Source organism: Gorilla gorilla, chromosome 6 (assembly GCF_029281585.2).
Source record: "Gorilla gorilla gorilla isolate KB3781 chromosome 6, NHGRI_mGorGor1-v2.1_pri, whole genome shotgun sequence".
Taxonomy (NCBI): Eukaryota; Metazoa; Chordata; class Mammalia; order Primates; family Hominidae; genus Gorilla; species Gorilla gorilla.
The window spans coordinates 139,638,018-139,661,912 of record NC_073230.2 but is presented as its reverse complement, the minus strand read 5'-3'; the positions used below and the strand labels follow the sequence as shown (position 1 = coordinate 139,661,912).

Here is a 23,895-nt window from a genome sequence, read left to right as displayed (position 1 = left end):
ATTCTGTGAATTCTGTGAAAAGTCTGGTCCTGGACTATTTTTTTGTTTTGTTTTGTTTTGTTTTGTTTTTTTTGAGATGGAGTCTCGCTCTGTCGCCAGTCTGGAGTGCAGTGGCACGATCTTGGCTCACTGCAACCTCCGCCTCCCGGGGGTTCAAGCGATTCCCCTGCCTCAGCCTCCCAAGTAGCTGGGACTACAGGCGTGCGCCACCACTCCTGGCTAATTTTTTGTATTTTAGTAGAGACAAGGCTTCACCATGTTGGCCAGGATGGTCTCAATCTCCTGAACTCATGATCCGCCCGCCTCAGCCTCCCAAAGTGCTGGGATTACAGGCGTGAGCCACTGTACCAGGCCTGGACTTTTTTTTTTGTTGGTAATTTTTAAATTACCATTTCAGTCTTGCTGCTTGTTATTGGTCTGTTCAGGGGATCTAATTCTTCCTAATTTAAGCTAGGAGAGTTGTATTTTTCCAGCAGTTTATTCATTTCTTCCAGGTTTTCTAGTTTATGTGTGTAAAGATGTTCATTGTAGCTTTGAATGATCATTTGTATTTCAGTGGTGTCAGTTGTAATATCTTCTGTTTCGTTTCTTAATGAAGTTATTTGGATTTTCTCTCTTCTTTTCTTGGTTAATCTTGCTAATGGTCTATCAATTTTATTTATCTTTTTGAAGAACCAGCTTTTTGTTTTATTTACCTTTGGTATTTTTTTGTTCGTTTGTTTGTTTCAATTTCATTTAGTTTTGCTCTGATCTTAGTTATTTCCTTTCTTCTGCTAGGTTTAGGTTTGGGTTTGGTTTGTTCTTGTTTTTCTAGTTCCTTGAGGTGTATCCTTATAATGTCAGTTTGTGCTCTTTCAGTCTTTTTGATGTAGGCACTTGAACTTTTTAAGCTTTTGAACTTTTGAGCTTTTGATGTAGGGCTATGAACTTTCCTCTTAGCACTGCCTTTGCTGTATTCCAGAGGTTCTGATAGGTTGTGTCATTATTGTTCAGTTCGAAGAATTCTTTGATTTCCATCTTGATTTCATATTGACCCAATGCTTACTCAGGAGCAGGTTATTTAATTTCCATGTATTTGCACGGTTTTGAAGGTTCCTTTTGGAGTTGATTTCCAGTTTTATTTAACTGTGGTCTCAGAGAGTGCTTGATATAATTTCAATTTTCTTAAATTTATTGAGGCTCGTTTTATGGCCTATCATATGGCCTGTCTTGGAGAAAGTTCCATACGCTGTTGAATAGAATGTGTATTCAGTGGTTGTTGGATAAGATGTTCTATATATTTGTTAAGTCCATTTGTTCCAAGGTATAGTTTAAATCCATTATTTCTTTGTTGACTTTCTGTCTTGATGACCTGTCTAGTGCTGTCAGTGGAGTATTGAAGTCCCCCACTATTATTGTGTTGCCATCTATCTCCTTTCTTAGGTCTAGTAATACTTGTTTTATAAATTTGGGAGCTCAAGTTTTGGGTGGATATATGTTTAGGATTGTGATATTTTCCTGTTGGACAAGGGCTTTTACCATTATCTAATGTACCCCTTTGTCTCTTTTAACTGCTGTTGCTTTAAAGTTTGTTTTGTCTGATATAAGAATAGCTACCCCTCCTTGCTTTTGGTGTCCATTTGCATGAGGTATTTCATAAAGGCACCCCTGTACTTTATGAGAGTATGTGTTAGGTGAGTCTCCTGAAGGCGGCAGATGGTTGGTGAGTTGTTATCCATTTTGCAGTTCTGTATCTTTTAAGTGGAGCATTTAAGCTATTTATACTCAGTGTTAGTATTGAGATGTGAGGTACTGTTGGATTCATCATGCTATTTGTTGCCTGTGTACTTTGGTTTTTTTGTTTTTTGTTTTTGCTTTTTAACTTATATTTTTGTTTTATAGGTCCTTTGTGATTTATGCTTTAAAGAGGTTCTGTTTTGATGTGTTTCCAGGATTTGTTTCAAGATATAGGGCTCCTTTTAGTAGTCCTTGTAGTGGTGGCTTGGTAGTGGCAAATTCTCTCAGCATTTGTTTGTCTGAAAAAGACTGTATCTTTCCTTTATATATGATGCTTAGTTTCGCTGGATACCAAGTTCTTGGCTGGTAATTGTTTTGTTTGAGGAGACTGAAGATAGGACCCAATCCCTTCTAGCTTGTAGGGTTTCTGCTGAGAAATCTGCTGTTAATCTGATAAGATTTCCTTGATAGGTTATCTGGTGCATCTGTCTCACAACTCTTAAGATTCTTTCCTTTGTCTTAACTTTAGATAACCTGATGACAGTGTGCCTAAGTGATGATCTTTTTGCAATGAATTTCCCAGGTGTTCTTTGTGCTTCTTGTATTTGGATGTCTAGGTCTCTTGCAAGGCCAGGGAAATTTTCCTTAGTTATTCCCCCAAATACATTTTCCAAACTTTCAGATTTCTCTTCTTCCTCAGGAACATCAATTATTCTTAGGTTTGGTCGTTTAACATAATCCCAGACTTCTTGGAGTCTTTGTTCATATTTTCTTATTCCTTTTTCTTGTCTTTATTGGATTGGGTTAATTTGAAGGCCTTGTCTTTGAGCTCTGAATTTCTTTCTTCTACTTGTTCAATTCTATTGCTGAGACTTTCCAGAGCATTTTGCATTTCTGTAAGTGTGTCCAGTGCTTCCTGAATTTTTGATTGTTTTTTTCTTTAAGCAATCTATTTCCTTGAATATTTCTCCCTTCACTTCTTGTATCATTTTTTGGATTTCCTTGCATTGGGCTTTGCCTTTCTCTGGTGCCTCTCTGATTAGCTTAATACCTAACCTCCTGAATTCTTTTACAGGTAAATCAAGGATTTCTTCTTGGCTTAGATCCATTGGTGGTGAACTAGTGTGATTTTTTTGGTGGGGGGTGTTAAAGAGCCTTGTTTTGTCATATTACCAGAGTTGGTTTTCTGGTTCCTTCTCATTTGGGTAGGCTCTGTCAGAGGGAAGGTCTAGGCAGAAGTCTGTTGTTCTGATTCTTTTGTCTCATGGGGTGTTCCTTGGATGTAGTACTCTCCCCCTTTTCCTATGGACGTGGCTTCCTATGAGCCAAACTGCAGTGATTGTTGTCTCTCTTCTGGGTCTAGCCACCCAGCAAGTCTACCCAGCTCCAAGCTGGTACCAGAGATTGTCTGCAGAGTCCTGTGATGTGAACTCCTGATCTCAGGTGATCCATCTGCCTCAGCCTTCCAAAGTGCTGGGATTACAGGCATGAGCCACTGCACCTGGCCTCACTTCTTTAACTTTATGCTCTTTCACTTAATATAATATTTTTGAGGTTCACTGTGTTGTAGCATGCATCAGTACTTCATTCCTTTTTATGACTGAATACTCTTCCATGGTACGGCTAGACCAAATTTTGTTTACTTGTTCATTAATTGATGGGCACTTGGTTTTTTCATTAATTGATGGGCACTTGTTTTTTTTTCCCATTTTCATCTATTATGAATAATGTGGCTCTGAACATTCATATATAAAGCTTTATGTGTACATATATTTTTCCATTTTCTTGCAAAGATTTCTATAAATAGAATAACTGGGTCATATGATGAGTTTATGTTTAACTTTTAAAGAAATTGCCAAACTATTTTCCAAAATAACCATACCATTTCTATTATGTATGAGAATTTCAGTTTTCTATGTCTTTATCAACACACTTATACATTGTTGGTGGGAGTGTAAATTAGTTCAACCATTGTGGTTGAACTTACCTATGTAACATGTACCATTAGCTATAAACAAACCTTCACATGTACCCCTGAACCTAAAATTAAAAGTTTTTTAAAAATCACGCATGGGTGTTAGATTTTGTCAATTGATTTTTGTTCATCTATGAAGATAATTATGTGGTTTTTATCCTTTATATTATTAATGTGTGTTAGATTTTTGTCAATGGATTTTTATTCATCTGTGAAGATGATTTATGTGGTTTTTGTCCTTTATATTATTAATGTAATATATAATGTGATTTTCTGGTGTTAAGCCACCTTTACGTTCCTGTGATTAATGCCACTTAATTATGTATATAATTCTTTTTACATATTACTGGATTCAGTTTGCTGATATTTGTTAAGAATTTTTGTTTTTGGTAGAAGGGAGATTGTACTGTAATTTTCTTGTGAAATATTTGTCATGCTTTTTTATCTGAGTAGTACTAGCTTCATAGAATTAGTTGGGTAGTAAATGTTCTTTTCTCATTTATTTTCTGAAAGAGTTGTGAAGAATTGGTATTATTATTATTTTAAATATCTGATAGAATTAACTGGTGAGACCATCTGGATCTGTGGTTTTTTTTTTTTGAGGTGTGATTTTTAATAACTAACTCATTAGAAATTATTTAGATTTTCTGTTTCTTTTTGAGTCATCTTTAGTAGTTTGGTATTTCTAGGAATTTTTCCATTTCATCTAAGTTATCTAATTTGTTGTCATACAGTTGTTCATAGTAGTTTCTCATAATTCTTTTCATTTCTTTAGTGTCAGTAGTGATGTGTTCCCTTTTTCATCCCTGGTTTTGGTAATTTGTGTCTTTCCTCTTTTTTTCTTGGTTAGTTTAGATGAAGGTTTGTGAATTTTGTTGATCTTTTCAAAGAACCAACTTTGGGTGTCACTGATTTTTTTTTTTATTATTATTTTTCTGTGTTCTAGTCAGTTAACCTCTGCTCTAATATTTATTATTTCCTTTCTTCTGCTTGCTGCAGGCTTAGTTTACTCTTCCTAATTTCTTCATGTGGAAGCCTAGGTTGTTGATTTGAGACCCTTTTTTGTTTTTGATATAGGTTTCTAAAATAAATTTTTCTCCAAGCATTGCTTTAGTTGAGTCCTATACATTTTGATTTGTTGTGTTTTCATTTTCATTCAACTTCAAATATTTTCTCATTTACCATTTGATTTCTTCTTGATCCCTGAGTTACTTGGAAGTGTGGTGTTTAATTTTGAAATATTTAAGGATTTGCCTGGTTTCTTTTCTGTTGTTGATTTATAATTTAATTCAGTTCTGGTTGAAAAACATACTTTGTATGATTTCTGTCATTTTAAATGTATTGAGATTTGTTTTGTGACTTGGTATTTAATTCGTTCTTGGAAATGATTAGCACTGAAAAAGAATTTGTATTTTTACAGTTACTGGGTTGAATGTTTTCTATAATCAGTTAGCTTGAGTTGGTTGATCATGTTGTTCAAGTCTTCTGTATCCTTGATGATTTTATGCTTAGTTGTTCTATCAGTTATTGGGTGGGACTAGACATCTCCAACTATTATTTTTATTTTTATTTATTTTATTTCAATAGGCTTTTGGGGAACAGGCGGTGTTTGGTTACATGGATAAGTTCTTCAGAGGTGATTTCTGAGATTTTGGTGTACCCATCACCCAAGTAGTGTACACTATACCCAATGTGTAGTCTTTTATCCCTTACTCCCCTCCCTCTCTTCCCCCCAAGTCCCCAAAATCCATTGTATCATTCTTATGCCTTTGTGTCCTCATAGCTTAGCTCCCACCTTTAAGTGAGAACATGCGATGTTTGGTTTTCCTTTCCTGAGTTACTTCACTTAGAATAATGGTCTCCAACTGCACCCTGGTTGCTGCAAATGCCATTATTTCATTCCTTTTAATGGCTGAGTAGTATTCCATGGTGTATATATGTGTGCGTGCACGCATTTGTGTATAGAGAGAGAGAGGGCGCATTTTCTTTATTTACTTATTGATTGATGGGCATTTGGGCTGGTTCCATATTTCTGCAATTGTGAATTGTGCTGCTATAAACATGCGTGTGCAAGTGCCTTTTTCATATAATGACTTCTTTTCCTCTGGGTAGATACCCAGTAGTGGGTTTGCTGGATAATGGTAGATCTACTTTTTAGTTCTTTAAGTAGTCTCCACACTGTTTTCCACAGTGGTTGTCCTAGTTCACATTCCCACCAGCAGTGTAGAAGTGTTCCCTTTTCACCATATCCACACCAACATCTATCTTTTTATTTTTTAATTATGGCCATTCTTGCAGGAGTAAGGTGGTGCCACATTGTGGTTTTAATTTGCATTTCCCTGATCATTAGTGATGTTGAGCATTTTTTTCATATGTTTGTTGGCCATTTGTATATCTTCTTTTGAGAATTGTCTATTCATGTCCTTAACCCACTTTTTGATGGGATTATTTGTTTTTTTCTTGCTGATTTGTTTGAGGTCCTTGTAGTTTCTGGATATCAGTCCTTTATCAGATGCACCATTTGCAAAGCTTTTCTCCCACTCTGTGGGTTGTCTGTTTACTATGCTGATTATTTCTTTCGCTGTACAGAAGCTTTTTAGTTTAATTAAGTCCCATCTATTTATCTTTGCTTTTCTCGCATTTGCTTTTGGGTTCTTGGTCATGAAGTCTTTGCCTAAGCAAATGTGTAGAAGGGTTTTTCCAGTGTTCTAGGATTTTAATGGTTTCAGGTCTTAGATTTAAGTCTTTGATCCATCTTGAGTTGATTTTTATATAAGGCGAGAGATGAGGATCCAGTTTCATTCTTCTACGCATGGCTAGCTAGTTATCCCAGCATCATTTGTTGAATAGGGTGTCCTTTCCCCACTTTATGTTTTGCTTTCTTTGTTGAAGATCAGTTGGCTATAAGTAGTTGGGTTTATTTCTGGGTTCTCTATTCTGTTACATTGGTCTCTTTGCCTATTTTTATACCAGTGCCATGCTGTTTTGGTGACTGTGGCCTTATAGTATAGTTTGAAGTCAGGTAATGTGATGCTTCCAGATTTGTTCTTTTTGCTTAGTCTTGCTTTGGCTATGTGGGCTCTTTTTTTGGTTCCATATGAATTTTAAGATTTGTGTGTGTGTGGTTCTGTGAAGAATGATGGTGGTATTTTGATGGGAATTATGTTGAATTTGTAGATTGCTTTTGGCAGTGTGATCATTTCACAATATTGATTCTACTCATCCATGAGCATGGGAGGTGTTTCCATTTGTTTGTGTATGATTTCTTTCAGCAGTGTTTTGCAGTTTTCCTTGTAGAAATCTTTCACCTCCTTGGTTAGATATATTCCTAAGTATTTTATTTTATTGCAGCTATTGTAAAAGGGGTTGAGTTCTTGATTTGATTCTCTGCTGGCTCACTGTTGCTGTATAGCAGTGCTACTGATTTGTGTACATTGATTTTGTAACCTGAAACTACTGAATTCATTTATCAGATCTAGGAGCTTTTTGGATGAGTTTTTAGGGTTTTCTAGGTAGACAGTCATATCATCAGTGAACAGCAACAGTTTAACTTCCTCTTTACCAATTTGGATGTCCTTTATTTCTTTCTCTTGTCTGATTGCTCTGGCTAGGACTTCCAGCACTATGTTGAATAGAAGTGATGAAAGTGGGCATCCTTGTCTTGTTCCAGTTCTTGGGGAATGCTTTCAACTTTTTCCTGTTCAGTATAATGCCGACTGTGGGTTTCTCCTAGATGGCTTTTATTACTTTAAGGCACATCCCCTCTGTGCCAGTTTTGCTGAGGGTTTTAATCATAAAGGGATGCTGGATTTTGTCAAATGCTTTTTTGGCATCCATTGAAACGATGATGTGATTTTTGTTTTTAATTCTGTTAATGTGGTGTATCACATTTATTGACTTGCGTATGTTAAACCATCCCTGCATCACTGGTATGAAACCCACTTGGTCATGGTGGATTATCTTTTTGATATGCTGTTGAATTTGGTTAGTTATATTTTGTTGAGGATTTCTGTGTCTGCGTTCATCAGGGATATTGGTCTGTAGTTCTCTTTTTTTGTTATGTCCTTTCCTGGTTTTGGTATTAGGGTTATACTGGCTTCTTAGAATGATTTAGGGAGGATTCACTCTTTCTCTATCTTTTGGAATAGTTTCAATAAGATTAGTACCAATTATTCTTTGAGTGTCTGATATAATTCAGCTGTGAGTTTATCTGGTCTTGGACTTTTTTTGGTTGGAAACTTTTTATTACCATTTCAGTCTTGCTGCTTGTTATTGGTCTGTTCAGAGTTTCTGTTTCCTCATGGTTTGATCTAGGAGGGTTTGTATATTTCCAGGAATTTATCCATCACCTCTAGATTTTCTAGTTTGTGTGTATAAAGGTGTTCATAGTGGCCTTGAATGATCTTTTGTATTTCTGTAGTATTTTGGTTTTAATATCTCCCGATTCCTTTTTAATTGAGCTTACTTGGATCTTCTTTCTTCTTGGTTAATCTTGCTAATGGTCTATCAATTTTGTTTATCTTCAAAGAACTAGTTTTTTGTTTCATTTATCTTTTGTATTTTTGTTGTTGTTGTTTCAGTTTCACTTAATTGTGCTCTGATCTTGGTTATTTCTTTTCTCTTGCTGAGTTTAGGTTTGGTTTGTTCTTGTTTCTCTAGTTCCTGGAGGTTTGACCTTATATTATCTATTTATGCTCTTTCAGACTTTTTGGTGTAGGCATTTAGTAGTATGAACTTTCCTCTTAGCACCTTTTTTGCTGTATCTCAGAGGTCTGTATACGCTATTATTGTTCAGTTCAAAGAATTTTTTAATTTCCATCTTGATTTCATTGATGACCTGACAATCATTCAGGAGCAGATTATTTAATTTCCATGTATTTGCCTGGTTTTCAAGGTTCCTTTTGGAGTTGATTTCCAGTTTTATTCTACTGTGGTCTGAGAGCGTACTTGGTATAATTTTAATTTTCTTAAATTTATTGAGACTTGTTTTGTGGCCTGTCACATGGTTTATCTTGGAGAATGTTCCATGTGCTGATGAATAGAATGTATATTCTGCAGTTGTTGGGTAGAACGTTCTGTAAATATCTGTTAAGTCCATGTGTTGTAGGGTATAGTTTAAGTCCATTGTTTCTTTGTTGACTTTCTGTCTTGATGACCTGTCTCGTGCTGTCAGTGGAGTATTGAAGTACCCCACTATTATTGCGTTGCCATCTATCTCATTTCTTAGGTCTAGTAGTAATTGTTTTATAAATTTGGGAGTTCCAGTGTTAGGTGCATATATATTTAGGATTGTGATATATTCCTGTTGGACTAGTGCTTTTATCATTATATAATGTCCGTCTTTGCTTTTTAAACTATTGTTGCTTTAAAGTCCGTTTTGTCTGATATAATAGCTACTCCTGCTCACTTTTGGTGTCCATTTGCATGGAATACCTTTTTCCACCCCTTTACCTTAAGTTTATGTGAGTCCTTATGTGTTAGATGAGTCTCTTTAAGACAGCGGACTTGGTTGGTGGATTCTTTTTTTTGAGACAGAGTTTCGCTCCTGTTGCCCAGGCTGGAGTGCAATGGCGCGATCTCGGCTCACCGCAACGTCCGTCTCCCAGGTTCAAGTGATTCTCCTGTGTCAGCCTCCCGAGTAGCTGGGACTACAGGCATCCGCCACCATGCCCAGCTAATTTTTGTGTTTTTAGTAGAGACGGGGTCACCATGTTGGCCAGGCTGGTCTCAAACTCCTGACCTCGTGATCTGCCTGCCTCGGCCTCCCAAAGTGCTGGGATTACAGGTGTGAGTCACCTCATCTGGCCCTTTTACATTCAGTGTTATTACTGAGGTGTAAGTGAGGTACTATTCTATTCATCATGCTAGTTGTAGCCTGAATACCTTGTTTTTTATTTTTCATTGTGTTATTGTTTTATAGGCCCTGTGAGATTTTTTTCTTCAAGGAGGTTCTATTTTGGTGTATTTCAAGGTTTCATTTCAAGATTTAGAACTCCTTCTACAGTTACTGTAGTGCTGGCTTGGTGGTGGCGAATTCTCTCAGCATCTGTTTATCTGAAAAGAACTTTATCTTTCCTTCATTTATGAAGCTTAGTTTCACTGGATACAAAATTCTTGGCTGATAATTATTTTTTTTAAGGAGGCTATAGATAGGACCCCAATCCCTTCTAGTTTGTAGGGTTTCTGCTGAGAAATCTGCTGTTAATCTGGTAGATTTTCCTTTATAGCTTACCTGATGCTTGTGCCTCACAGCTCTTAAGATTCTTTCCTTCATCTTGACTTTAGATAATCTGATAACTAAATGCATAAGTGATGATCTTTTTGTGATGAATTTTCCGGCTGTTCTTTGAGCTTCTTGTATTTGGATGTCTAGGTCTCTTGCAAGGCCGGGGAAGTTTTCCTTGATTATTCCTTCAAATAAGTTTTCCAAACTTTTAGATTTATCTTCTTCCTTGGGAACACCAGTTATTCTTAGGTTTGGTCATTTAGCATAATCTCAAACTTCTTGGAGGCTTTGTTCATTTGTTTTGTTGTGTTTTGTTTTTTTAAGATTCTTTTTTCTTTGTCCTTGTTGGATTGGGTTAATTTGAAAGCCTCGTCTTTGAGTGCTGAAGTTTTTTTCTTCTACTTGTTCGATTCTATTATTGAAACTTTCCAGTGTATTTGTCATTTGTGTAAATGTGTCTTTCATTTCCAGAAGTTGTGAAGGGAGTGAAGAGGACTCTGTGAGGGTCCTTGGTTGTAGTTTTGTTTAGTGCACTGGTTTTCTCAAATGCTGGTTGTGCTAGCAGTGAAGTTGTCATGTATACTGACTCTGGACCTCTGGTTAGCCAGGATGTTACAGGTGGTTGAATTAGCTGTTGTTTTCTGTTTTCTTGGATCAAGGTTGTTCTTTTATTAGTTGCTGCAGTGGCTTGAATTGGTTGGCCTCCAGCCAGTAGGTAGCGCTTTCAAGAGAGCATCAGCTGCAGTAGTATAGGGGGGATACAAGCTTGTTCTGAGGTCACTTGGGTAAGTATTTGGGTTTCTCAAGGGAAGATTGGGGCCATAGAGCTCCCAAGAGATTATGCTTTTTGTCTTCAGCTACCAGGGCAGGTAGGGAAAGACCATCAGCAGGGGGCAGGGTTAGTCATGTCTGAGCTCAGACTGTCCTTGGGTGGGGCTTGCTTGCAGCTGGTGTGGGAGATAGGGGTATGGTTCTCAGGCCCATGGAGTTATGTTCCCAGGGGGATTATGGTGCTTCTGCTGCAACATACAGGTTACCATGAAAGTGGGGGAAAGCTGCCAGTGACAGGTCTAACCCAGCTACCACACAGCCAACAAGGCCAGTCTCTCTCCCACCGTGCCCCACTAATACCACCGAGTTTATATCCAGGCAGCTGGTGAGCAGGGCTGAGATCTTGTCCCCCAACGATTAGTTTTATTTGTTTATTTTGAGACAGAGTCTCGCATTGTCGCCCAGACTGGAGTGCAGTGGTGCGATCTCAGCTCACTGCCACCTCCACCTCCCAGGTTCAAGCAATTCTCCTGCCTCTGCCTCCTGAGTAGCAGGGATTACAGGCACGTGCCACCATGCCTGGCTAATTTTTGTATTTTTAATAGAAACGGGGTTTTGCCATGTTGGCCAGGCTGGTCTCGAACTCCTGACCTCAGGTGATCCGCCTGCCTCAGCCTCCCAAAGTGCTGGGATTACAGTTGTGAGCCACAGCTCCTGGCCTATTATTTTTAAATTATATATTTCTCTTTCCTTTTGTCAAGTTTTGCCTTATGTATTTTGTGGTTCTATTGTATGAGTATGTTTATCATTGTTAAATCTTCCTGATGCATTCACCTCTTTAGCATTGTGTAATGTCTATCCTTGTTGCATAACATTTTTGTCTTAAACTCTTATTTTGTCTGCTATTAATATAGCCGTCATGATCTCTTACACTTACTGTTTGTATGGCATACATTTTCCTGTCTTTTTAATTTCATCCTATTTGTGTCTTTGAATCTAAAGTGTATCTCTTGGACATCATGTAGTTGGATCTTGCTTTTTAAACCTGTCTAGCAGTTTGTCTTTTAGTTGGAGTATTTAGTATATTCAAATGTAATATAATTATTGTTGGGTTTACCTTTGCGATTTTGCTATGTGTTCTGTGTTAATTTCCTGTCTTTTTTGTTTCTCTCTTCTTCTTTGATTGCTTTCAGTTAAAAAATGTTTAGTATATTATTTTAATACCTTCATCAATATTTTAACTTTAAAAAAAGTTTTTTCATAGGTGTTCCTCTAGGAATCATAATAAACATTTTAATTTACCACAGTCTACTTCAGATAATACTAACTTAATTTCAGTAAAATTTAGAATCTTTGCTCCAATATAGTTCTGTTCCTTCTCTCCTCCTATTTGCTATTATTGGCATGTGTGTTATCTGTGTATATGTTAAGAACTCGACAATGTAGTGTTACAATTATTGCTTTACACAATTTAATGTTCTTCACAGTAGTTAAGAAATGAGAAAAATTGTAGAATCTTTCATATCAATTAATATATTTACACTTTCTGATGCTCTTTATTTCTCCCTGATTATTCATGTCACTGTCTACAGTCAGTCTTTCAGTCTATTCTTTTAGTATTTTTACAAAGCAAGTCTGTTAGCAATGAATTCTCTCAGTCTTTGCTTATCTGGGAATGTCATTTTTAGCTTTCAGTTTTGGAGGATAGTTTTGTTGGATTATAGAATTCTTGTTTTTTCATTTTAGCACTTTGAATATGACATTTTACTATCTCTGTCTTCCATTGTTTCAGATGAGAAATCAGCCATTAATCATACTGATTTTTTCCCTGTACAGTGTGATAAGTAGTTTTTTTCTTGCTGCTGTCAAGATTTTATCTTTATCTTATGCTTTCTTTGTTGTTGTTTATATATTTATTTATTATTTTTTCTTTCCAACTTTTATTTTAGGTTCAGGGGTGCATGTGCAGGTTTGTTACACAGGTAAATTGCACGTCATGGGGGTTTGGTGTACAGATTATTTTGTCACCCAGGTGATGAGCGTAGTACCACCCAGTTGGTGGTTTTTTTATCCTCATCCTCTCCCACCCTACACCCTCAAGTAGGCTCCAGTGCCTATTGTTCCCTTCTTTGTGACCATGTGCACTCAATGTTTAGCTTCCCTTATAAGTGAAAACATGCAGTATTTGGTTTTCTGTCCCTGTGTTAATTTGCTTAGGATAATGGCCTCCAGCTCCATCCATGTTGCTGCAATGGACATAATCTCATTCATTTTTATGGCTGCATAGTATTCCATGGTGTATATGTACTACGTTTTCTTCATCCAGTCCACTGTTGTTGGGTATCTAGGTTGATTCCATGTCTTTGCTATTGTGTGTAGTGGTGCAATGAACATATAAAGGCATGTGTCTTTATGGTAGAACTGTTAGTCCAAACTGTACCATTTTGTAAGCCCCTTGTCATTTCACAGACCTTGATCAAAGTGAAACATTCCTTGGGGGACTGGGCCGTGAGAAACATCCTGCCCGACTGCCTGACTTTCTTATCACATTCTGCTGGGAAAAAGTCCAAGGAACATCACTGTCACATCCTGCCAGAACGAGGGCCAAACCACCTCATCATGGGAACGTCTTATCAACATCCTCCCCGGCAGCAAGCCATAACCCTCAGACCCCTCCCTCCCAGGCCTAAAATTGCCCCAGCCTGTAAGCAGAGGTGGGCCCTGGCATTAAGCTGGTGCCCCGCCTCTGCAGGTCTTATGCTGGACATAAAACCTGCATTGCTGTAGAGCCGCCAACTCTCTCTCAGTCTTTCTTTAATCCTCGCCTTCTCATCAAAACCTAAGAAAAACAATTCATATTCCTTTGGGTTCGTATTTAGTAATGGGATTGCTGGATTGAATGGTAGTTCTAAGGTCTTTGAGAAATCTCCAAACTGCTTTCCACAGTGGCTGAACTAATTTGCATTCCCAACAGCAGTGTGTAAGCATTCCCTTTTCTCTGCAACCTCACCAGCATCTGTTATTTTTTGACTTTTTAATAATAGCTATTCTGACTGGTACAAGATGGTACCAAGCATATGAAAAAATGGTCAACATCACTAATCATTAGAGAAATGCAAATCAAAACCACAATGAGATACAATTTCACACCAGTCAGAATGACTATTTTTATGCTTTCAACAGTTTCACTCTGATATGTATATATTTGAATATTTTTGTATTTATTCTGCTTGAGACTTTTTGAGCCTCTTGGGTACATAAATTAAAGTTTTTTCTAAATCAAACTTATGAGGTTTTCAGCCATGGTTTCTTCTTATGTTCTTTTTCCCCTTTGTGTCTCTCTTTTCCTATGAAAACTCCTATCATCCAAAATGTTGGTACCCTTGGTCATGTTACACAGGTCTCCAAAGCACTGTTCATTTTTCTTTCTTCTTTTTTTATTTTCATCAGCTGGTTTATCTCAGTAGATCTACAAGTTTTCTTATTCTTTCATCTGCCTGTGCAAGTCTGCTATTGAACTTTTTCTGGTGAATTTTTCATTCCAGTCATTGCACTTTACAAATCTAGAATTTCTATTTGGTTTCTTAAAAAAAAATCATTTCTGTCACTTTATTGGTAGTCTCATAAGACATCTTGTTGTACTTCCCTTTAAATTAAATATTTTAGTTTCCTTTAGTTCTTTGAACATATTTATATTAGCTGACTTAAAGTTTTTGCCTAGTAAGTTCAACATCTGGGCTTCCTCAGGAATAAATTCTATTGACTACTTTTTTTTTCCCCATAGATGGGTCATAGTTAAGTATTTCTTTGTGTGTCTCATAATTATTTTGTCAAAAACATTATATTTTAAATATTATAATGTGACAACACTGGTAATCAGACCTTCCCTTTCCCTATCCCTGGGGTTTGTTGTTTTTGTTGTTGTTTGTGACCTTCCTGGACTATTTCTGTAGTCTTTATTCTGTATCTTGTATAGACACTGAAGTCTTTGTTTAATTAGCTGAGTCACAAATAATAATTTGACAGATTTTCTTAAATGCTTTAAACCAGTATGTCTCCCATCATTTTCCAACGGGTGCTGTGTATGTTGGGGCATGCTTTCCATGCCCCGGGAGTTCACAGCTCTGCCTTAGCCTTCACTTCCTGCTTTGTGCAGAGCCTCAGAGTCAAGCAAAGGTTAGAGAGCGGAGCTCTGTCAGGTCTTTAGTGGCTGTTTGCTTAGCCCTGCACGTGCACATGACTTTCTGTATCCCCGGAAATATTTTAGAAATTTTCAAAGCCCCCTAAGGACATCTCATTTCCCAAATTTTCCTTTTAAGTTTTTTGGCCAGCCTCTTGTTTGCCCCTGCTAAAATTGCTGCTTCTGGCAGCTGCAAGATTAACCAAATACTACTGATTTTTTTGGACAAACTCCCTGGGCATAGGGCTTTTCATGCTGAATGAGCTCTTGAGTCAGGTGAAGTAAAGATTAGCCTGTGAATAGGGCTTTTCTAGGAGCACCAGAGAGGTCACATAGTGACAGTTCTCTGGGGATGAGATTTTGGCCCAGAGCTGCTTTTGTAGCTAGGCTGCTGGCATTCACAGTTACTGTGGTTCTGAGGCTGCTGGTTTCCAAGGCTGCTATGGAACTGGGAAGAGGTGCATGGAAATTGAGAATGAGTAGGTTAAAACACCAGAAAGCTCACCATTTTTACTAAGATTCAGCTACTTTTCTTAAATAGATGTTCAGGATTGTTGCAAATCTTTGATTAATTTTTTAGAGTTCTGCAAAAGTTGATTTTGACAATTTTGCCAGTGTTCTAATTGCTTCGTGATGAAATGAATTTTTAGAAATCCCTCATCCACCATTCCAGAAGTGCCTGCCAATCTGCCTGTGCTTTTAATCCCTATGCATATTGCCTCTCTATTTGATATCTAAATAATGGCCTATAAATATTTATTGGCAGCCATGAAAGTCCACTGTTTGATTTCATTGAGAGCTGCTTGCGAAATAAACATGAAATGGTTATTTATGAAGCTGCTTCAGCTATCATCCATCTTCCTAACTGCACTGCAAGAGAGTTGGCACCTGCTGTTTCAGGTTTGTTTTATATTTGATGGCTGGCTTTTATGTTCCTAAGTTTTTGCTTTAAGTTTCATAGGTCTGCAGAATAGGTATTAAGAATGTTTTTTGAACACTAGCTCTTATATATAGCCTTTGCATTCTGATAGCTTATATGTAGATAGTTTATTTTAGTTGTTCCTTACTTTATTACTTTTTTTAATGTTTCTATTTCTCTATATAAAACTTTTGAAAGAATTTTATTTATGTGTACATAGTTTATTAATAATAGTTCTTTATTGCTTTTTTTTAAAGTTTCTGTTTCCTCGTATGAAACTTTTGAAAACATTTTACAGTTTTCCTTGGTGTTTAAAAAGCCCATTTGTTTTCAGAACTGTCAATATTTCTACCATTTAGTTCAGGTATTAATGGGTATTCTAATTTTTTTTAAAAAAGAGCAAACTTTGTTTCCTGTTTAAGTTTTTATAACTGACCAAAAGTGCTTTTTTTTTTTTTTTTTTTTTTTTTTTTGAGACGGAGTCTCGCTCTGTCACTGAGGCAGGAGTGCAGTGGCACGATAGCTCAGCTCACTGCAAGCTCTGCCTCCTGGGTTCACGCCATTCTTCTGCCTCAGCCTCCCGAGTAGCTGGGACTACAGGCGCCCAAAAGTGCTTTTTCTATTTTGATGTTACATTTTTCATGTAAATTTTTGATGCTGTGATAAAATTTATGCATATTTTGAATGTGATTCAATCTGTACTATATTTTTAGCTATATGGTATATGATGAGATAAGGAATATTCACAGCATATATAGGTAATATTCACTGTATCTATATCTGTATTTTACTTCTTCAACTTTTCTATAGTTCTCTTAAGCCAGGAGTATTCACGGTATGTATATGTAATATTACTTAATGTTACATATTATTATTATTATTTTTTAGTTCTTCAACTTTTCTGTAGTTCTCCTAAGCCAGCCTTGAGATATGCAGCTGTGAGGACCTTGAACAAGGTAGGTGTTTCTTTGCTAACTGTTGACTTATATCAGTATTTAATTGAGAAACATTAAATGTGAAGCATTTGGTTTTCTCTCCAAGGTTAGTATATGTGATTTATGGGCTTCACCTCTACAACACTTCACTTGTATTTGTGGCCTTGGGTATGCTTATTTTTATTATTATTTAGCTGAAGATTATAACTCATTTCTGACTTCTAAGCATTTTATATTCAAGAGCCACACTGTCCAATATGGTGGCCATTAGCCACCAGTGGCTATTTCAATTTAAATTAATTAAAATAAAAAATTCAACCCTCAGTCACATGAGTCACACTTCTTGTACTCACAGCCACATGTGGTCAGTGGCTATTGGACAGTGCAGATCTTGAACATTTCTGTCATTGAAGAAAGTTCTCTTGCACAGTGCTGGTCTACAGCAGCCCTGTCCAGTAGAAACCCACTGTGAATCACATATGTAATATTAAATTTTATAATAACCAAATTAAAATTTTTAAGGTAAAATTAATTTTAATAGTATATTTTATCATAATACATATAATATGTCATCTCAACATGTAATAGATATTTTTACATATCTCAAGTTTTTGACATCCAGTATATTTACGTTTACAGCGTACTCAGTTTGGATTAGCCACCTTTCAAATGCCTGGTAGTCACATGTTGCTGTTGGCTATGTTATTAGACAGTATAGACTTAGAGGATATAATACAGAAACACAGAATAAATTAAATAAGCATAGAAAATGTAAATGAAAGTTAAATGTAATAGAAGACTTGTCATAGGCAATACATAATTATAAATTAATTGTGTAAACAGTCAAAGAAAAGAGAAGTTTAGAGCAGCCATGGAAGAAACCTTTATAGAACAACAATTTAAATGGTTTTTTATTTATTTATTTTTTTTGGAGACAGAGTCTCACTTTGTCTCCCAGGCTAGAGTGCAGTGGCATGATCTTGGCACACTGCAACCTCCGCCTCCCAGGTTCAAGCGATTCTCATGCCTCAGCCTCCCAAATAGCAGGGATCACAGGCACCTGCCACCACGCCCGGCTAATTTTTGTATTTTTAGTAGAGACAGGGTTTCGCCATGTTGGCCAGGCTGGTCTCAAACTCGTGACCTCAGGTGATCTGCCCACCTCGGCCTCCCAGAGTGCTGGGATTGCAGGTATGAGCCACCAGGCCTGGCCTAAATTGTTTTTAAAGAGTTGATACAGGTCTACAATCCCTCATCTCTAATCTTGGGGCCAGATGTGTCTCAGAATTTGCTTTTAGTTAAATTTTAGAAAGGTTATATGGTGTTATCTCTTATTTACTAACCCCAGTGGGCCTGGGGCAGCATCCCACCATTAAAAAACATTAATATTTTTGCACAAAACATATGACTATCCTTGTCAAGTGGTATAAATTAAGAATTAAAGAGTTTCGCATTAGTTTGGGTCATGTTTTGCTGTTAAATGGATTTTCATCCCAATGCTCTGCTTTCCAGAGTGTTTTCAGATTTTCCAAATTGTGGGTAAGAGATTCCATAGCAATATTGGGATAGACAAAGAGGTGGGACAATATCAACAAAAACAAGGATGCAGGAGAATGGCAGACCATGTAGTAACCATAGATAATGCAGTTTGACTGGAGTTTGCATCTTGAAATGCAGCAGTATTTTTTAACTGATAAGATATTAACAGTCTTTGTCGAGCACTGACTACTATGCTAGATCCTGTTGTCAGTACTCCTAACATCTAATAGAATAGACATATATGAACACACGTACTATAAGGAAATACAGGCCAATTATAATTTTTTTAAAATGGTAATGTTAGAAAGGTTAGAGGAACCTAACAAAAGAGAGTACGATGCTATACTCTGGCCGTTGATCATTTATTAAAAGATATACCTTGTTAACTGGAGCCATTCTTTTTGAAACAATTACTTTTAACTTATCCTGTCCTCTTTGGATTGCCACTTACCTCAATTAAAATTTAAGTTCTGGCCTTTATCAAAAGCAATTTGCTTAATTTTTTTTCTTGCCCTTCCACAAGGTGGCAATGAAGCACCCCTCTGCTGTTACTGCCTGCAATCTGGACTTAGAAAACTTAATCACAGACTCAAACAGAAGCATTGCTACCTTAGCCATTACTACACTCCTCAAAACAGGAAGTGAGAGCAGTGTGGACCGGCTCATGAAGCAGATATCTTCTTTTGTGTCTGAAATCTCAGATGAGTTCAAGGTAAGAGTTTAAACATGATCATATTTTCTCCCAGTCTGTTGGCTGCCTATTTATTTTCTTAACGGTGTCATTTGAGAAGCAGAAGTTTTAAATTTTTATGAAGTCTAATTTATCAATTTTTTTCTTTCATAGTTATTACTGTTCCCTAAGAAACCTTTATCTACTTATTTTCTCATGCTTTAGGCTAAATGCTTTATGGTTTTAGATTTTACATTTTAGGCAATGATCCAACTTGAATTACTGTTTGTTTGGTAAGTTCAGTATTTTTTCCATACCTATATCTACTGTATTCCACCATAACTTGTTGGAAAGACTTCCTTTTCCCTGTTGGAGTGCTTTGGCACCTTTGTCTACAAAGCAAATACCCATATATTTTAGGAATATTTTTGGGCTTTGTATTATGTTACTGAACTGTTTGTCAATCCAGTACCAGTACCATATTAATATTGATTAATGTAGCATTATGGTACCTCTTAAGTAGTGTGGTCTTCCAACTTTTTCTTTTTTAATATTCTGGTTCCTTTGCATTTCCTATGAAATTTAGGACCAATTTATCAATTTCTACTAAACAAGCCTGCTAGGATTATGACCGGGATTGTGTTGAATCTATAAATCAATCTGGGGAGAACTGACATCTTAACATTATTTTTCTATTTCATGAATATGGTATATCTCTCCCTTTAGATCTTCTTTAATTTCTCTGAGCAGTGTTTTGTAGTGTTTACTCTAGAGGTCTTGCAAATCTGTTGTTAAATTTATATCTAAATATTTTATGCTTTTGATATTTTATTAAAATTTTTATTTTATTGTTTACTATTAATGAAAAACTTTTAAAAAATACTTCTCCATATTAACTTGGTATCCTGTAACCTTGCTGAGTACTTTTACTGGTTGTAGTCATCATTATACATATTCCTTGAGATTATCTGTATAAATAATTGTGCCATTTGTGAATAGAGACAGTTTTACTTCTTTATATGCAATCCAAATGCCTTTCCTTTGTTTTTCTTGCCTAATTAAAAAAGCACTTCCAGAACAGGGTTGAATAGAACTGGTGAGAGTATGTCAGAGATGATTTTTTAAAAAAAAATAAATAAATTTCAGTTAAAAGAATAAAAGTAGAAACATTTTATTGCTTCATTCTTTTTTTATACTCAGTCAAGTAATATAACTAACCCTGTTTACTCTCTACTTGGTATGCATCCAGACTTTTAAAAAACAAACTTTACCCATGTATTCAAGCAGACAGTTTTGTGCATCTGGTGTAGCAGTTGCTGTTCTAGTTTTTTCAAATTGCATTTGTAGGAGTGAGTTTTTTCCTAAAGACGTGTATTTGTTATTAAGATACCTTGGCTTTGATTTTGAGTGCCTGTGGTAGTGGGATCTTTGTATGACCTCTTGAGCAGTACACAGGGTCAGTGGTCTCTGTGATTCCTCAGTGACTTAGGGTACAGGCGTTAGTTGAGGTTGTGGTGAAGTTTAGCTGGGGATCTGGACACATAGTCAGTCAGTCTTTGGGCTCCAGTAGTGGCAGCAGCACACCAAGTCTGCCTATTTTTAGGCCCAGCTTACACTGGCTCCAGTGTTTGTGGGTACTAGAGGGCTCTCTTTGGGCTTCCAGGTGGCTTGCTAGAAAGAGATACTGAGAGCAGTGAGCCCAGTATGTGAGTGGGTTCTCCGGCCCCTGGCAGCTGGGGTGATGTGGGTGATGGGCAGTAGTGATGTTGGAGCAACCTACAGGGACACAAGCAGTCTTATGTTGGTGTTGGCAGAAGCTGCAATGGGTTGGGTAGGCTGCATTTTCCCCATTTTCTTTAGGATTTTTAGTCTTTTGTTTCCTTAATTTTTTTGTATATTCAGGATATTAGCTCTTTATCTGTGAAAGATGTTATGAATATCTTCTCCCGGTTTGTCATTTGTCTTTTGACTTTTCTTATGATGTCTTTTGACATGCAAAAGTGTTATTTTTTTTAGGTAGCATATTTGCCAACCTTTTATTTGACTTTGAGTCATAATTAAAAATTATATTCCCTTCAAATTTTAGAGTAATTCACTCATGTTCTCTTCTAATACATTTATAGTTTCATATTTTACATTTAGATCTCTGGTCCGTTGAATTTTTTTATTATATATGCTATAAACAGATTCAATCTTATCCTTTTCCATTGACTACACAGTTAGTTGCCCCCCAAAATTTTATTTAAAGCCAGGTGTGGTAGCTCACACCTTTAATCCCAGCACTTTGGGAGGCCGAGGCAGGGGCATCGCTTGAGTCCAGGAGTTCAAGACCAACCTGGGCAACATAGTGAGACCCTGTCTCTACAAAAAAATACAAAAATTAGTCAGACATGGTGGTGCACACCTATAATCCCAGTTACTTGGGCGGCTGAGTTGGGAGGATCACTTGAGCCTGGGAGGTTGGGGCTGCAGTGAGCTGTGATCATATTGCACTCTGTCCTGGGCAACAGAGCAAGATCTTGTGTATTAGTATGTTGTCACACTACTATAAAGAAACACCTGAGACTGTGTAATTTATAAAGAAAAGAGGTTTAATTGGCTCACAGTTCTGCAGGCTGAACAGGAAGAATGGCAGCATCTGCTTCTGGGGCAGCCTCAGGGAGCTTTTACTCACAGTGGAAGGCAAAACAGGAGCAGACGTCTTACATGGCAGGAGCATGACCAAGGGGGGTGCGGAGGAGTGTCACACACTTTTAAATGACCAGATCTCACAAGAACTTAACTATCACAAGAACAGCACCAGCAGGGAAATCCGCCCCCATGATCCAGTCACCTCCCACCAGGCCCCACCTCCAACACTGGCGATTACAATTCAACATGAGATTTGGTTGGGGGCACAGATCCAAACCACATTACCTTATCTAAAAAAAAATTATTTTAATTTTTTCTATAGACGGGAAAGCTGAAAGAAAATTTTTAAGACCATCTTTGCCCCAATAATTTGAGGCATCATCTTTATTATATGTACTTGAGTTTGTATGTTAATACAAACTCAAAAAAGTTGCGTATGTACTTGAGTCTGTTTCTGGAGTGTCTTTTCTACTTATATATTGGTCTGTTTATTCATATACTACTGCTACACTCTGTTCTAAATATAGAAGCTTTGTAGGATGCTTAGCCCTCCATCATAGTTCTTTATTTTCATTGTTTTCCTGGCTATTCTTGCATGTTTCTTTTTTTTTTTTTTTTTTTTTTTTTTTGAGATGGAGTTTCATTCTTGCTGCCCAGGCTGGAGTGCAACAGCGTGATCTCTGCTCACTCTGCAACCTCCCCCTTCCAGGTTCAAGCGATTCTCCTGCCTCAGCCTCCCAAGTAGCTGGGATTACAGGCACCCGCCACCATGCCCAGCTAATTTTTTGTATCTTTAGTGGAGACGAGGTTTCACCACGTTGGCCAGGCTGTTCTCGAGCTCCTGACCTCAGGTGATCCACCCGCCTCGACCTCCCAAAGTGCTGGAATTACAGGCATGAGCCACCATGCCCAGCCACATGTTTATTTTTCTAATGAATTTTAGTATCAAGTTGTCTAGCTTAAGTTGTCTAGCTTCATAAAAAACCTTGTTGACATTTTCTGTTGGGATCACATTAAATTCATAAGTTAGGGGAGAATACATATCCTGATGATGTTGGAACATCCTAAGAACAAGGATGTCTTTTAATTTGTTCAAATCTGCTTTTATGCCTTTCAAGAATGTTTTATAAAAAATATTTTTATATTAGTTTTGAATGGTTTTAAAATGCTTATTTCTAAATAACTTACCTTTTTCATTGCTATTATAAATGTTTTTATTCCATTTTATCTTCTACCTGGTTATCATTTATGTATATGAATATTACTGGTTTTGCATGTTAATTTTATATCCTGCTACCTTGGTGAATTATCGAGGTAGTTTTATTATTCATTCTCTAGGGTTTTCCTATATAGCATCATGTCCTCTAAAGATAAAGATATTTTTGTTTGTTTTGTCTTCTCCGATTCTTGTTTCTTTGTTTTCCCTTATCTAATTGCATTGGCTAATATCTCCAGAATAATGCTAAATAATTGTGGAGATAGTGGCATCCTTGCATCACTTCTGACCTCAATGGGAATGCCTCTCAGGGTTCCATATTAAGTAATATGCTGGCATTAGGATTGAAGTATATATGTTTATGTTATGGACATATCCATCTATTCCTTTTTTTTTCAAGAATGTTTATTAGGAATGGATGTTGGATTTTATCAAAGGCTTTTCAGCATTTTGGATATAATCCTTTGACTCATGAATGTGATGTTATTTTATCAATTTTCTAATGCTGAACCATCTTTACATTCTTGATAAACCCCATTTCATCATGGTGCATTATTTCTTTAAGGTAGTGTTAGAATCTATTAACTAATGTATTTCTTAGAATTTTTACATCAGTATTTATAAATGATTTTAGTCTGTAATTTTTATTTCTGTACATATATACTATCTTTATTAGGCTAAAGTATCATTGCTTCATACAAACATTATGGAGATTTTCTTTCATTTTCTATGCTCTGAAACTGTATATATGGATTTGGGGTTATCCGATTGTTGGTAGACAATTCTAAATTCTCCATGAGTCTCTTCTCATTTCTGCACATCTTGCAAGTTAGGCGCTAACTGCCCTCTGTTTCCTGCTACCATAACTGTATTCCCTTTCTATAATACAAGACATCTTCTAGCCTTAGAAGACAGAGATCATGTCTCCCTCTAAAGGAAAGGGAAGATTTCCTTGCAGCCCCAGGAAATACTAATAGTATTTAGAGCAAAAAGCCCTCTGGAGCAAAAAGCAAACATGTTTATGGTCCAATATAATAATGTTTTCCTTCAGAAAAAAGGACAGGCATACTTACTCCCCACTGTAAAATGTTCAGGTTCCATCCTTAGGGTTCTTATT

General features: G+C 36.8%; 1 protein-coding gene across 1 annotated transcript in view; it reads left to right on the top strand.

Moving 5' to 3' along the window:
- The window catches only part of COPG2 (COPI coat complex subunit gamma 2), a 158,405-nt gene that overhangs the window by 84,851 nt on the left and 49,659 nt on the right, over window positions 1-23,895 (top strand). The window contains exons 10-12 of the mRNA XM_031013057.3: window positions 15,635-15,768; window positions 16,676-16,743; window positions 18,785-18,973. Of these exons, the coding sequence (XP_030868917.1) occupies window positions 15,635-15,768; window positions 16,676-16,743; window positions 18,785-18,973 (391 nt within the window). The remainder of the gene's footprint in view (window positions 1-15,634; window positions 15,769-16,675; window positions 16,744-18,784; window positions 18,974-23,895) is intronic.